The sequence below is a fragment of the Rhineura floridana genome, chromosome 12 (assembly GCF_030035675.1).
Source record: "Rhineura floridana isolate rRhiFlo1 chromosome 12, rRhiFlo1.hap2, whole genome shotgun sequence".
NCBI lineage: Eukaryota > Metazoa > Chordata > Lepidosauria > Squamata > Rhineuridae > Rhineura > Rhineura floridana.
In genome coordinates this window covers 38,801,058-38,814,565 of record NC_084491.1, presented here as the reverse complement: position 1 = coordinate 38,814,565, position 13,508 = coordinate 38,801,058, and the positions used below count along the sequence as shown (strand labels likewise).

The 13,508-nt window shown below is 43.3% G+C and overlaps 1 protein-coding gene across 4 annotated transcripts in view; it reads left to right on the top strand.

Annotated features, from left to right (window-relative positions):
• The window catches only part of GRIK4 (glutamate ionotropic receptor kainate type subunit 4), a 452,002-nt gene that overhangs the window by 332,562 nt on the left and 105,932 nt on the right, over positions 1–13,508 (top strand). For all 4 annotated transcript variants that reach the window (XM_061592684.1, XM_061592685.1, XM_061592686.1 and 1 more), the window contains one exon: positions 10,917–11,078. In XM_061592684.1, coding sequence (XP_061448668.1) covers positions 10,917–11,078 — 162 coding nt within the window. The remainder of the gene's footprint in view (positions 1–10,916; positions 11,079–13,508) is intronic.

The following is a 13,508-nucleotide window of genomic DNA, read 5'->3' as shown; positions in this document are numbered from 1 at the left end:
AGCATGCTGCCTCTGACTAGGGTGGCAGAGCACAGCCATCACGGCTAGTAGCCATTGATAGCCCTGTCCTCCATGAATTTGTCTAATCTTCTTTTAAAGCCATCCAAGCTGGTGGCCATTACTGCGTCTTGTGGGAGCAAATTCCATAGTTTAACTATGCGCTGAGTAAAGAAGTACTTCCTTTTGTCTGTCCTGAATCTTCCAACATTCAGCTTCTTTGAATGTCCACGAGTTCTAGTATTATGAGAGAGGGAGAAGAACTTATTTATTATTTGATTTATATCCCGCCCTTCCTCCCAGCAGGAGCCCAGGGCGGCAAGCAGGAGTGGAACTTTAGTTCCACTCAGTTCATTGGGACTTGCTGTCCAAGAAAGTGCGCATAGTGCCGCTGCCTTAATCTCAGTGCAGTAGCCAATGCACTATGGAAAATGGAAATGGACTGCCTTCAAGTCAGTTCTGACTTTTGGAGACCCTCTGAATAGGGTTTTTGTGGTAAGCGGTATTCAGAGGTGGTTTACCTTCCTGAGAGGCAGTGACTGGCCCAAGGTCACCCAGTGAGCTTCATGGCTGTGTGGGGATTTGAACCCTGGTCTCCCGGGTCGTAGTCCAACACCTTAACCACTACACCACACTGGCTCTCTAATGCACTATAGCCACCAGTTAATATATCTGACAAAAGGTTTTAATTAAAACAATTTGTTCAACTGGGGTAAAAAACAACAACCTGGTTTAGAAATCCATTAGAATAAAACAAATTGTAACCACATTGTTGCTTGATTTATAATAATATAATAATGAGACATTTGCAGATAGAGAATTACAGACAGGCTACTGTGAGTTTCAAGGAAATGCGTATCTCTTTTTGCTCTCCACCAATCCTTGGAATATCAGAAACCAAGCATACAGAACACAAGAAAGATTTTAGATGTCTCCAAATACATGTACTGAATACCTTCTATTATTTCCATATATATATTTGGATGCTCTTTCCTCTCTTTTTTTAAAAAAGAGGCCCCAAAACCAGGCTTTTCAATTTCAAAATAGGTTATCAGGGAGGTTAAAGAATTATTATTGCTGTCGGGAATATGTTTTTATTTTAAAGGGATTTGAATAACACCTAGAGCCAGGTAATGTGTACAGGTGCTCCAGCTTGGTCCGTCAGTATTAATAGGTGATGGTATTGCGTGAAGATAATGCCCTTCTTAGATTCTACAGACAACAATAATACGTCTGGATTTCAGAGGCAGGAATAAAAAGACCATTTGCCTCTGTGGAGGCTGAAAACAATCTCCTAAGGAATGTAAAAGATTAGAGGAGCCAAGGGCTGATTACAGAGACGTGAACTTCCAGTTCCTCAGCCATGGCGTGCCAACAGCCTCAGGAGACTGTATCAGGTGAAGCTTCTTGACAAAAGGTGACAAAAAGTTACTGGGATCCTTGCACCCAGGCAGGGCTCTTGAGACCTCCATTTGGGCTGCAAGCAGTCCCGGAATAAGAATGGGGAGCTTGGAGTCTTGAGCCAGAGATCAGTCATGGTGAATACTGTTAACCCAGCAAAGTTCCAGACTAAGCAAAAAAGCTATCTAGTTCCTGATCGGTGGGTGTGGGTGAAATCATTCCAGGAGGGTGCACGAAATACTCTGTTGCAGCCTCAGTGGTTCAGCACATGTCTTTTTTTTAAAAGTATTTATAATCTGCCCTTCACCTGGAGGTCCCAATGCAGAAATATCTGGTTTTGGTTCAAAACCAAAAATCAAACAATAAAATTCAGGCACAAAATGGAATACAAAATGCCAGTTGCAAATTAAAGCAATAGTTTGTGACAGGAACAAGGTGCTGACTTTTGTGTGTGAATGAGCCATCCCAGATTAATCACTACACATGGAGTTTCCTCATTATCCAGTATCAAGTCAAACATGATGCTTTTCAATGGAGCAGGTTCGCACATTTAGCTTTAGGTCATTGAAATCAAGCAATGTACTTGCATATGTGACCCAATCCATACGTTTTTTTCTGGAACTGAAATGGGATTGTAATTATCTTAAAGTCAACCATATCTTAAGCGCTAAGGGGAAAAAAATCTGTGAAATTCTTGGTGGGTCATGCTGAGGTGAAGTTAAGCATATATGATGAGAGTGATCCTTTTGGACCTTAAAATCTATTAATCAGTGAGAAGAATTCTGCCATTAATTCAGTTCAGTTCAGAAGATCAGTGATAAAGGATAAAAGTGACTTTCCAGGGATTACTGATTTGGGACAAGTTTGGAATGAAAATCTGAATTTTGGGGCTTTACAACTTCTGAAATTTTTGGGGTGTCTTCTGCTAAAATCCCAGTTGTCCAGGCCATGAGAATAACTAGATCTGAAATGCTTGCTCTATCCTTTTCACCTACTTGCAATAAGTAACCTTCCAGCACCTCAAAATAGAGCTATAACCCATTGGCCAGATGACTCCTTTCTGAAAGAAAAAATGATTTCTGCATGGGGTTTATTATGCATTTATTGACACAGTCAATATATTATGGACATTACAATTTTTTTATGCCATAAAGCACTTAAGGTAATCTTGTACAGTTTCGTGAATAAATGAAAATGTTTTCCAGGCAGCTTAAGAATGATAAATTGACTTAGCAGCTCAACATTTACAGACTCTGAAGGCCACTGGATTATAGACAGAGGGCTTTAACTCCCAATGGAATGTCTTCTTATATTAATATATGGGAGGGGGGTGCCACATCTAGGATCATCACAGTGGGTGGGTTCAGTCGTAACCCTCTCATAACTACCTACACTGGAGACCTCAATTCAGGATGGGAAAGAAAGGTAAACTTACTTAATTTGTACTTTCTGAAACAATGTGTGAACTGAAACATAGCCATTCTTCAAAATGTGCACTTCTTCAAGTTTTGCAGTACAGTTCTCTAGCCTAGTGATCCATATACTAGTGTTCTTACTGAGTATGCCTGACACTATAATAGAGTTCAATGTTACATTTCTTAAATTAATTAAAAATCAGCTATGCATTTTTTAAACTTTTAAACTGCATATGATTACGGTCAGAGTATGGGGCAAGGTCAGTGATAAGATTACAGATACTCTGTGAACATGGCTGATTCATAATTAATTTCAACAAATTATGAGGCCACTGACAGAAAAAAGTCCAACAGGGGTCTGGATTTCCCCCCCTCTTGTTTTACTCTAGATTTTCTTTGGGTGTTTGTGTATCGCCACGAAAACTTAGAGGGTTGTTAAGCAAGGGTTTCTGAGTTCAGGACTATATGTTTGCAAGATTTTGTTTTGAAATAAGCTTATGGGAAGCAGCAGAATGGCATTGGGGTATTTTCAATTTAACGTTGCAGAATGTGAAAAATCCATGCTGGCTATAGTATACAGCCATTCTAGCTCACTACTGGTGTACACTACCCCGGCCTTTACAAACCTCCTTCCTCTCAGGTCTAATGGCATTGCAAGGCCAAAAGGAAAGGCTCTATTGTTACAAGGGATGAGCGAGAATTTCAATTCAGTTCACATTTCAAGCCAAATTGAACAAATCTGCACTTTCCGAAGCAATGTGAGAACTGAAACACAGCCATCCTTCCGAATTTGCATGTATTTGAATTTTGTGATGCAGTTCACCAATCAAACCAAAAAATACAAAAAAGCATATATTAGGGGAAAGTGTGCATAAAGATGACTATATGTGAAAATAACACGCAAAAAGGCAGGAAATGATGAGAAATGCCTTGCAGAACTGTGCACATGAGTCAAAACTCCCTACAAACCTGTGTTTATTAGGAGAAACCTGTACTAAAATGCTGGAGAATTTTCTTGAGAATTTTATTTTAAATCAAATTGCTGCAGAAATGTGGACAACTGAATTTATGATGGGGGAAATGAGAAACCGAGAGAAGCAAAACCGAGAGCGCTTGCCACCCCAAGTGCCCCTCTTCTTCTCTTCCCCATTTCCTGCCTCTTCGCCAATGCTTGCCATCCATCTCGTACTCTCCTCCCTTTTCAACACAGGTGGTCTTCTTTTCCCTTATGCCTACTTTTGCAATGTCTTGCTCCTGCCTCTTGGCTTTGCCCGGTTATTTGCCTGCAGCTTACCTGGCTCTCTGCTTGTTCTCCTCTTCATCCCCCCTTTCTGTCCCCCATTCAGTTCCCGCACTCTCACTCTCCCAACTTCACACTCTCCTTCCTGCCAGGTTCCCATCCTGTCTGCACACACATCCTGTCTTTCATCTTTTCGCCCTCACTCTCTCTCTTTCACTCCCGCTTCCTTTCCTATACATCGGCTTGTAAGCCCCTCTTCCCCCTTCTCTTTCTTGGTGCCTGGGAGCCACCCCCAATGCATCTTTCATCCTAGCTTTATCCTCTGTTGGGCAGGACAGTCCTGTGTCCCCACAAACCATTTCTGGTCCAACCAACTAACTTTCCAGTTGGACTGCCAACACCTCGGCACGCCAGAGAGGATGCCTCCCTCCCTGACCTTTCCTCACAAGCAGAAACAAAATGTTTTGTCAGCTCCGAGAAAGTTAGTGGTGTAAGGCAGCATCTGTTCCCTTGAAGGCCATCTTCATTCTTCCGGTCTGTCCTCTAATCAGATTCTAAGACTCTCCTGCTGCAGCAGCTGCCGCATTTAGGGAACAATGTGAACTTTGTTAATCAGCAGCAGATCTGGAAATCCCACAAAGCTGTTGCAGTAATTAATAGATGGAAATGTTTATGTGCGTGTGTAAGGAAGCAAGGGTAACAAAGGATGAGAGAGATAGATTTTAAAAAATCAAAATGAGCAAAATGTTAGTGCTGTGTCACTTCTTACTGCCTCTTGGCTTTGGAAGTGATCTGGGTTATTAAAACCACGATAGAGTTTGCACAAAAGGGGAAGAGTTTCTGTGATGTGGGTAATTTTGCCAGGTGAATGGATAGAAATGAAAAGGGCTTGTTCGCTAATGCAGGTGCCCTAACAGTGGCACCTCGGCCTTTCTTGGCATTCAGAGATAAGCAATTAGCAGAAGCTGATCGCTGCTGTGAAGTCCTCTGCATTCGACAATGCAGATAGTTTCTGCTAAGGGGTCTTCTAAAATGCATTTGCTCATCATTTGAGATTTGGCAATCAGCATAAGGCCTGGTTCTTTTCACCCAAGTGTCCTGCAGTCATTTCCCAGATGTGAAGTCTTGAATAGGTGAAGTCTCATGTGCCAGTGAAGAATAAACAAAAAAAATGCAGTGGGCTCCAGGGATGGGCAAATCTGTCTGCTTCATTTTCTCATGTTTCCAGTCCTGGATTCAGGTCTTCACATTTCCACATCAGTTTGGGATTTTTTTCCCCCATTAAAAAGTCCTCATGAAAATTCAACAGCATTTTAGTGCAAATTTCTCCTAATGTACCTGTATTTCTATGTAGTTTGCCTAATATACACATTTCTGCAAAGCAATTTTCCCAAACGAAATGCGGTTTCGTATGACATTTTCACTGATATATACATGTTATGCACACATTACCCTAATGTACACATATCAATGGACATTTTACCCTAACATATACATCCTTATACACATTGCTTGGCTGTGAAACTGCACTGTAAAATTCAGGAAGGTGCAAATTCGAAGGATGTCAGTGTTTCGGTTTGAGTACTATTTCAAAAAGTGCAAATTAGGTAACGTTGCTGTTAAATGCAAACTGAATCAAATGTCTCCCCCAGCCTTGACTGGGCACTGCCATACCAACCTCTAAACTCCCCCTCCCCCCTTTCCTTGGCCTAAGGAAATTCTGTGATGCAGAAGCATGTCAGAAACTCTGCCAGGGAGTTGTATATAACTCTGTTTAATAAATCATTTAGGTTACCAATACCTCTGTGGGACAGCTTCAGTTCAATAGTCAAGGTTTAAAAGACAGCACATTTTTGACTTCCAAACAAACAGAGGCTGCATATCACTGTTCTGTGTCTGCAGCCATCAGGGCCTGGAGCACAGATCTGGGATAACATTAGAGCCTTAAGGCAGGTTCACCCTATGCCTACCTGCCTTTGGTTCACATCAGCATGACCCGAGTTTGCTTTTTCCGTGGATTTGCTCACACTGAGCTGCTTGTGTGAATAGCTTAACAAGTGTCCTAATTTTAATACAAGTTACATCAGATAGAAATGGCTATTTTATATCTATTTCATTCACAAGGCCCTCGCACAAGCCATGGACATGTCAACTTGCCTTCTGTGCAAGAAAAATGTTTTTATGAATCCATGATTATTCTCCTTGTGTGTCCATCTAATGTCAGTAGATGACTTTCTGGTGGGACACAGAAGCTTTTGTTCCAGGAGTGACACACATGTGGCCCTCCAAATATTGTTGGACTATAATTTCCATCAGCCCTGATTACTGGCCATGCTGGCTAGGGACAAGGGAAAGTGGAGTGCCATCTCCTTGAGCTGCAGGTTCGCTACCCCAGACTTATTCATTATATGAGACCTGCAATAAGAAGCGAAGAAGGTGTGCTAGGAAGTCTTTGATTCGAATCCCACTATTTTTTAATTATTATTATTTATTGCATTTCTATCCCGCCCTTCTTCTCACTCTCATTAGGTGGCTTTAGACAATCCACATCTCTCAGCCGTAGCCCTTAATCTACCACAACATGGGGATAGTAATGATGCTGGCCCATCTTACAGGGTTGTTGTAAGGATTGTTAAAAACATTCCAAAAGTGCTATGAAAATGTTAGATTTTATTAACATCTGGAGAAAGGTTTATGAAATGTGATGTGTGAGAGGAGGGAAGAATGAAAAGTTCCAGTTATCTTCTCCCATGTTTCTGTCCCATTCACCATCTCAAATGCCAGCCCTCCACTAGTGTTGAGAATCAAGCCAGCCCATATTGGCATCGTTTCATTTCTTGGCCATGCTAGGATGTGACAGAACCTTGGCAAGTCTGTTTTATATATGCACACAAAAGTTCTTTGTAATGCCATGGAAGAAAGAGATGAAGATGTCTCCCTAGCTACTCATTTCTTGAAACAGAGGGAAGCGAGCCACTAAATATTAAATGCCCATGGCGGTGACTCCATGCCAGATTTGGCAATGGCTGGAAACAGTGAGAGGGCAGCAGAATTCAGGATGAGGCCCTTAGTGGGTGTACATGTTCCACATACTTGCACCGAGCAACAAGCTGAAATTCGGCTCTTTTATATGTTAAACAGCATCAAGCACACTTCTTGTCAATTGCTGAATAACATGCTGTGGGCGATGCCACCGCTCTCTGAGCACATCTGCCGAAACTACATCCTGCAGAGTCGTTCTATGCTCCCATGACTAGGGAAGATTCTCTCCATGAGCCAAAGGTTTAGGTTACTCAGAGGAGTTTTCCTGATGCTGTAAAATTTGAGAGTGTTAGGTCAGGCACCCCACAGATAGCAGCAGTCGCTGAAGAGAGACTTTTGGCCTGTAATATCGCTTGCATGCTGTCTCCCAGGGAACACAGTCCTGTTCTATTATTTAATAACGCCAGGCTAGCACTTTGGAAATAGGCACTACCATATCAACACAAAAAATGTTATTATTATTTAATGCACATATCTACTGCCTGCTTAGAGCTTGGGTCAAGAAAGTTAAAGTTCATTGCAAGGATGGCATTTTCTTTCTGTTTCAAAAACTTGAGACTTGATTGTGTTTGAGAATTTAAACCCCAGTTAATGCAGGTATGTGGAAATGATAGCTATGAAAGAGCCATCTTTGGTCCCAGTGCATGCTTCATCTTGTCCCCCTGTCCCCTTTAATCCAGTTTTGTTTGCAGAAAGACTCACTCTTGGATATTTTGATGGTTGCATTTTAAAATAGTGCATACCAAATCATTTGCTGTGGCTGTTTTACTAAATATAGGGTTGTCTTCAACTAGGTCCTACTGAGAGTGGTACCATTGAAATTAATGAAACTAAGCTAGTTGTGTCTATTAACTTCAGTGGGCCTACTCTGAGTAGGACTAGCATTGACTATCGCCTATGGCAATTTGAGCAACTTCTTTTTAAAACCAAAATCAGTAGTGGCTTTGTAGCATGCATTCCTTTTTGTAGCCCCCCCAATGATTTATATCAGACTTCCCCAACCTGGTATCCCCCAAATGTTTTGGACTACAATTCCCATCAGCCCCAGCCAACATGGCCAATGGTCAGGGATGATGGAAACTGTAGACCAACAACATCTGAAGGGCACCAAGTTGGGGAAGGCTGTAGTAATATAGGTGCTCCTGACCAATTCATGTGATCGAAAATACAGGGAGGGTTGTAGCCCTCCAGGCTGCTGGGCCTTAGCAAGGATCAGTCTTCCGACAGTCCAGGGCTGGCAGGTGGGAGTGGGGGACGCTGGCTGATAGTCCAAGTGAGTCAGAAAGAGCTGCATCATCCAAGCCAGGCAGATGTTATGACCCAAGGCAGCAACTGGGGAACAGGAACTTATACAGAGTCACATAAGACCAGTTGTGCATCGCCGGGGCAAGCTCTAAGGCTAGGGCTTTATAGGACTTGGTGGGCAATGATTGGCCCTTGGGGGTCAGCTGACAGAGTTCAGGCATTTCAGCATAGATGGCACTTGTAAAGCACAAAGAATATTCCGCTGCCCTTGCAGAGGAAATGCAGGCTCAGGGAATAAGACACCGGAGCTTATGCGCTGACAGCCCTGTTGTGAGCCTCTTCTACTCATGCCTTACACTGGCCTTGAGTCTCCGCCCTCTAGTTCCAGCCCTTGGTTTCCTACGGGTGATTCCTAACATATCTCCTATCCCAATTAATGGCAGAGTTTTGCTCTCCTTGGCTTGCCATTTTATGGTGTTCCTGGGGTGGCAGCCTTTTTTCTACAGCAGAGACTGCCCAGTTAAGACCCAGCGGTCAGGGAGAGGCATAGCTCTTCATTCCCCATAGAGTCAGTCTCTCCAGATTCGTGCCTCTCCAGCTTCTGTAGAGCAGAGAGGTGGCAAAGCTTTTTTCAGTCTCATGCCCTGTTCATCATCCCTTCAAGGGCTGCCCGCCAGCGGTGGACATGGTGAAAGTGGGCACGGCCATCTCACACCCACAAAGCGCACATTCATGAAGCGTGCACACACTTCTAAATTAATCATGCTTAATTGAATCAGACTGTTAATCTAATCAGGGTTCCAGTTTGCACATTAGCAGCCCAGTGAGGCAGACAGTAAAGCATAACCAGCGATAAGAAGTCCACAGACTCAAGAATGTAACTTAAAAGAATCAGTTGGTTTATTAACAGACCGTGCTTCATTCATGACATAGCATCCATCCTGACTGAAGATCCGACCTCCTCCTAACTTCCTCCAGTCCATCAAGTTGCTAAACAGGATTTCTAAGTTCCCTAAGCATGACCTAACTTCCAAGTGTCCTAGCATTTTGAAATAAAATTATATTTACCCTGCCAGAGCTGAGAGCCAGGATCCCCTTGGTCTTCGACTGGATGAGAGCATGAGAAGAAGAGTTCGACAGCAAAGAGGGAAAGAGGGAATGATTCCCTGAATACCTTTTATATTGATCAGGAGCTGAACCAGGAAGATGGGATTTTTAACATTTTATATCTGTTTCATTAGTTATGTAGGTAAACCTATATTGAGGGCTGGTGGGCCATTTAAGAAAGACTTGGCGGGCTAGATGAGGCCCTCAGGCCACCAGTTTGCCACTGCTGCTGTAGAAGGATGCATAGGCCTTCTTCAGCAAAACTGTTGCCTCACCCTTTGCATATGAAATCTCCTCAGGCTCTGGCTCTCATTAGCCATCTGTCCCTTGTTTCGTAGGTTGACAGTGTGCAGGGTGGAAATGGATAACCTGCCACAGAGACAGGAGGATAATATCATTCAAATGAATCAATAGTGCACAGGCAATTTTTGCGTTACCTAATGGTAATGCGATTGTGTCCAAAATACCACTTCATCCCATGTCTCATCTTGTTCTCCCCGGAGCTCCCCGCGCCAGAGAAGACACACTGCTACTCCATTTTTCCTGAGGCCTCAAAGATCTGTTGAATCAGCTAAAATGGTTACAGGAACAGCCAATAATAATAATGATACATTAAATTTCTGATTATGTGGGTGAAATTCAGATCCAGACCTCAGGGTACCATTTTACTTCATGGCTGCAATCGTTCAACAAAACGGAAGACCTGAAGTCTCCTTAATTGCAAGGTGGGGAGGCGGGAGTTGGCCGTCCTAGCTAAGCTGAACACACAAGGAAAGGGGCCTTCTTAGGTTAACCGTACAGCTATAGAACACTCTCCTGCACAAGAGATAACAGAATCCCGCTCCACAGTAACTCAGAGCAGGGCTTCCTCCAGTGCGGCTGATTGCCCCTGTTCCTTGGAACAGTATTCCTGTTGAGAGGCCACAGGCACCTGCTAACTGTACTTTTAGAAACCATTGAAGACATTTTTGTTTCGACAAGCTTTTCCAGCTAGATGAAAAGGTCTCTGCCTAGGCGTTCATTCTATGTTGTTCTTAAACATATACCGTTGTTCTTGTACTGTTATTTTTGCTGTTTTTGAGGATATGTCTGTAAATCACCTTGGGAAATAATAATCATAATAATAGATGTGCATGGCTTCCTCCCAATCATGTTTTTGAAAAGCAGTTGGGACTTTCCCCCATTTCATTTCAGTAAGTGTTTGGTATGAACAGAAATAAGGTTTGGAACTCTTTCGTTCTGTCTATGCTGTTGTCAGCCTTTGCAGTTCCCTAGATCCTCTCACTTCAGTGGAGGTTGTTGCACCTTGGGAAGCTGCTTGAAAGTTTGGACTAAAACCCGGAGTGGATTCACTGACCCACTGACCTTGGAGCCGTCCGTTTCCACTGCACATTCTCTTTTGAACTCCTGAAGAACATGCTGCTCTATCCGCACCTCCTAATACAGCTCTCTGTGTTTTGATCATTTAGGAGTTTTCACTCCAGCGACTGGACAGCCTCCTGGATGACCGAGTGAACATCATGGGGTTTTCCATTTTCAACCAGTCCCATGCTTTCTTCCAAGAGTTTGCAGACAGCCTCAATCAGTCATGGCTAGAGAACTGTGACCACATTCCTTTCACTGGGCCAGCAGTAAGTAAACAGATATATCCGTCCATCTTCAACCCACAGTGAAGTCAGGGCCTGTTGGGGGAAAAGAAGAAGCAAACGTAAAGGGGAGGAGTGAGAAGTGGTGACTAGTCATGGGTCTAGAATTATTGATCCTTGTTGCTCAAATTCGCTAAACGAAGTTGAAGTGAGACCACAAGATCTGTAGTTCCATGGCATTCTAAGAACAGGCTGGAAGCTTATGAGGAGCAGGTTCCTTTCTGTGGTGGCACTCCTTTTGTGGAATCCTCTGCCTAAAGCTGATCAACAAGGCCGCCTTTCTATCAGTCCTTTGGGATGATTAATATTTCTCAATTCTGCAGAGCTTTTGAGGGACAGGTTAGGTGGCTGGTATTCTCTTTCTGCTGCAACTGGGCATTCTTTTGTGTGTTCCGATTCTCATGGCTATCGCCTTCATGCCCTGCTTGTGGGCTTCAGGAGGACATCAGGTCAGTCACCTTGGGAAGCAGGATGCTGGAAGAGATGGGCATTTGGTTTGATCCAAAGTTTTAAACTGGCTTTCTTTGTGTGAGCCTTGGAAAGGGCCTTGATCAGTTGAAAGGTGGCAAATAAATTGAAACGAACCTTTCCCCTTGTCCTGTTCTCAGTGCAGGCTAGTTTACATTTAGCTCAAGAGGTCTCTGCATGTGCAGAATTTCTTTCGCCAATAAGTAACCATAGCCAGCCGAAAATATGCACCCAGTTTAAGAGTATATCCTCCCTCCTCTCAAATGGCTTGCTAATGGATACATTATTAACAGTGTAGGACCTTCTCTATCCATTAAAACATGTCAAGTGCACCCTAGAGGCAATTATTGCTTCCTCCCTAGAACGCAGAACAGAGAAGTCTTCAGAGATACTGTTCCCGCTATCGCCATGGGATTTGTCAGGAAGTGATCCTCCTCCTTTTGGGAGATGTGCAGTGTGAAAATGACTAGCACACTTGCTCACTGGAGCAGAACTGGGAATGTTAATGTATGAATAGATAATTGCTATGACACACACAATGCACCGCATTTCCTGTTCACGTGAAAGGTCAAAGTGACCTTAAGTGGGCAAATTAGGCTCCCTGTTCCTATTGCATTCCCATTCCTCTACCTTGAAATGCCAGGGATGGTTGACATCTAGCGGATGCTGTGGCTTGTGCCAGGCTGCTGCTTTCTCAGAACTGAACCTGCTGTTCATTCAGCTGAGCTTACGCTCTCATGCCTCCTGTGCCTCGATTGCTCTCCACCAGAGAGATGCTGCAGCTAATTCATTGCCTGGTCTTTTGTTGCATACCCGACGTGATCTCTTTCCGTTGCTAACTGCCTCCGATGACAGCTGAAATGCATTGTGAGTAACGGTTGCTAATAAATCAGGAAAGAGTAATGACAGATAGAAATGAAAACTGCTCTCTCCTCTCTCGCTTTCCCACAGTCTGCATTTATGGTATTGCAGCCCTGGGCTACTACTGGGAGGAAGGGCAGGATATAAATCTAATAAATAAATTAATAAATAATAAAATTATAAGGAATAACCCATTGTGGACCCTCCCTGTGCAAAACTAATTGAAACTGATGCTCAGTCCTTCTCTCTCACATGCCAGCTTTCCCAGAGAGATTCAGAGATGAAAATTGCATGTTGCACGGTACCGTGTGGGACAGAGTCCCGGCACCATTTTAAAAGAGCAAAATCACTTTGGAGAGGTGCAAGGGAGGGGGAGGCATGTACAGTGGAGAAGTGTTGAGAGAGAAGAAAGTGCATAAATGTCCTCTCAAGGTTGCCCCCCTCCAACTGCATCGCGCCCTGCCCTCTTCAAGTTTCTGGATGCAAAATTGTTCTCAGATACACATCTGAAACCCTAGAAGGGGGGAAGGGGGGGCTCCCCATCTATTGAATATGCTCCCAAATGTGGTCTGCCTGGCACCTTCATTGTTATATTTTCCCTGCCAGGTAAAGACAGGCTCCCTAGATTGAGATGGTGTTTTGTTTTTAATATGCTGCCAGACCTTCGTGTAGCTGTGTGTGTGTGTGTGTGTGTGTGTGCACTATTGCTATTGTTTTGTGGTTGTTTATTGTTATGCTTTTACAGGGTGTTTTATTTGTTTTTGTTTTAACATTGTGTAAGTCGCTTGGGGACCTTTGGGTATCAAGCGACTAATAAGTCTAATAATAAATCTAATAAATATAATGATAATGATAATAATAATAATGATAATAAACAACTAGCTAAGGTGGGAGAAAGAAGCAAAAGCGATGCTTGGAAAAGGATTGAACACCTTCTCTCTCTTGCTCCTCTGCTCCAAATGACTTGCATTTTAAAAACTCAGGTTACCTTGGAGGATTTTTGCATGGATAGCATAGGCTTCCCCAACCTGGTGCCCTCTAGATTTTCCCCCCAGAATTTTTGGATCACAGCTCTCATGAATTACC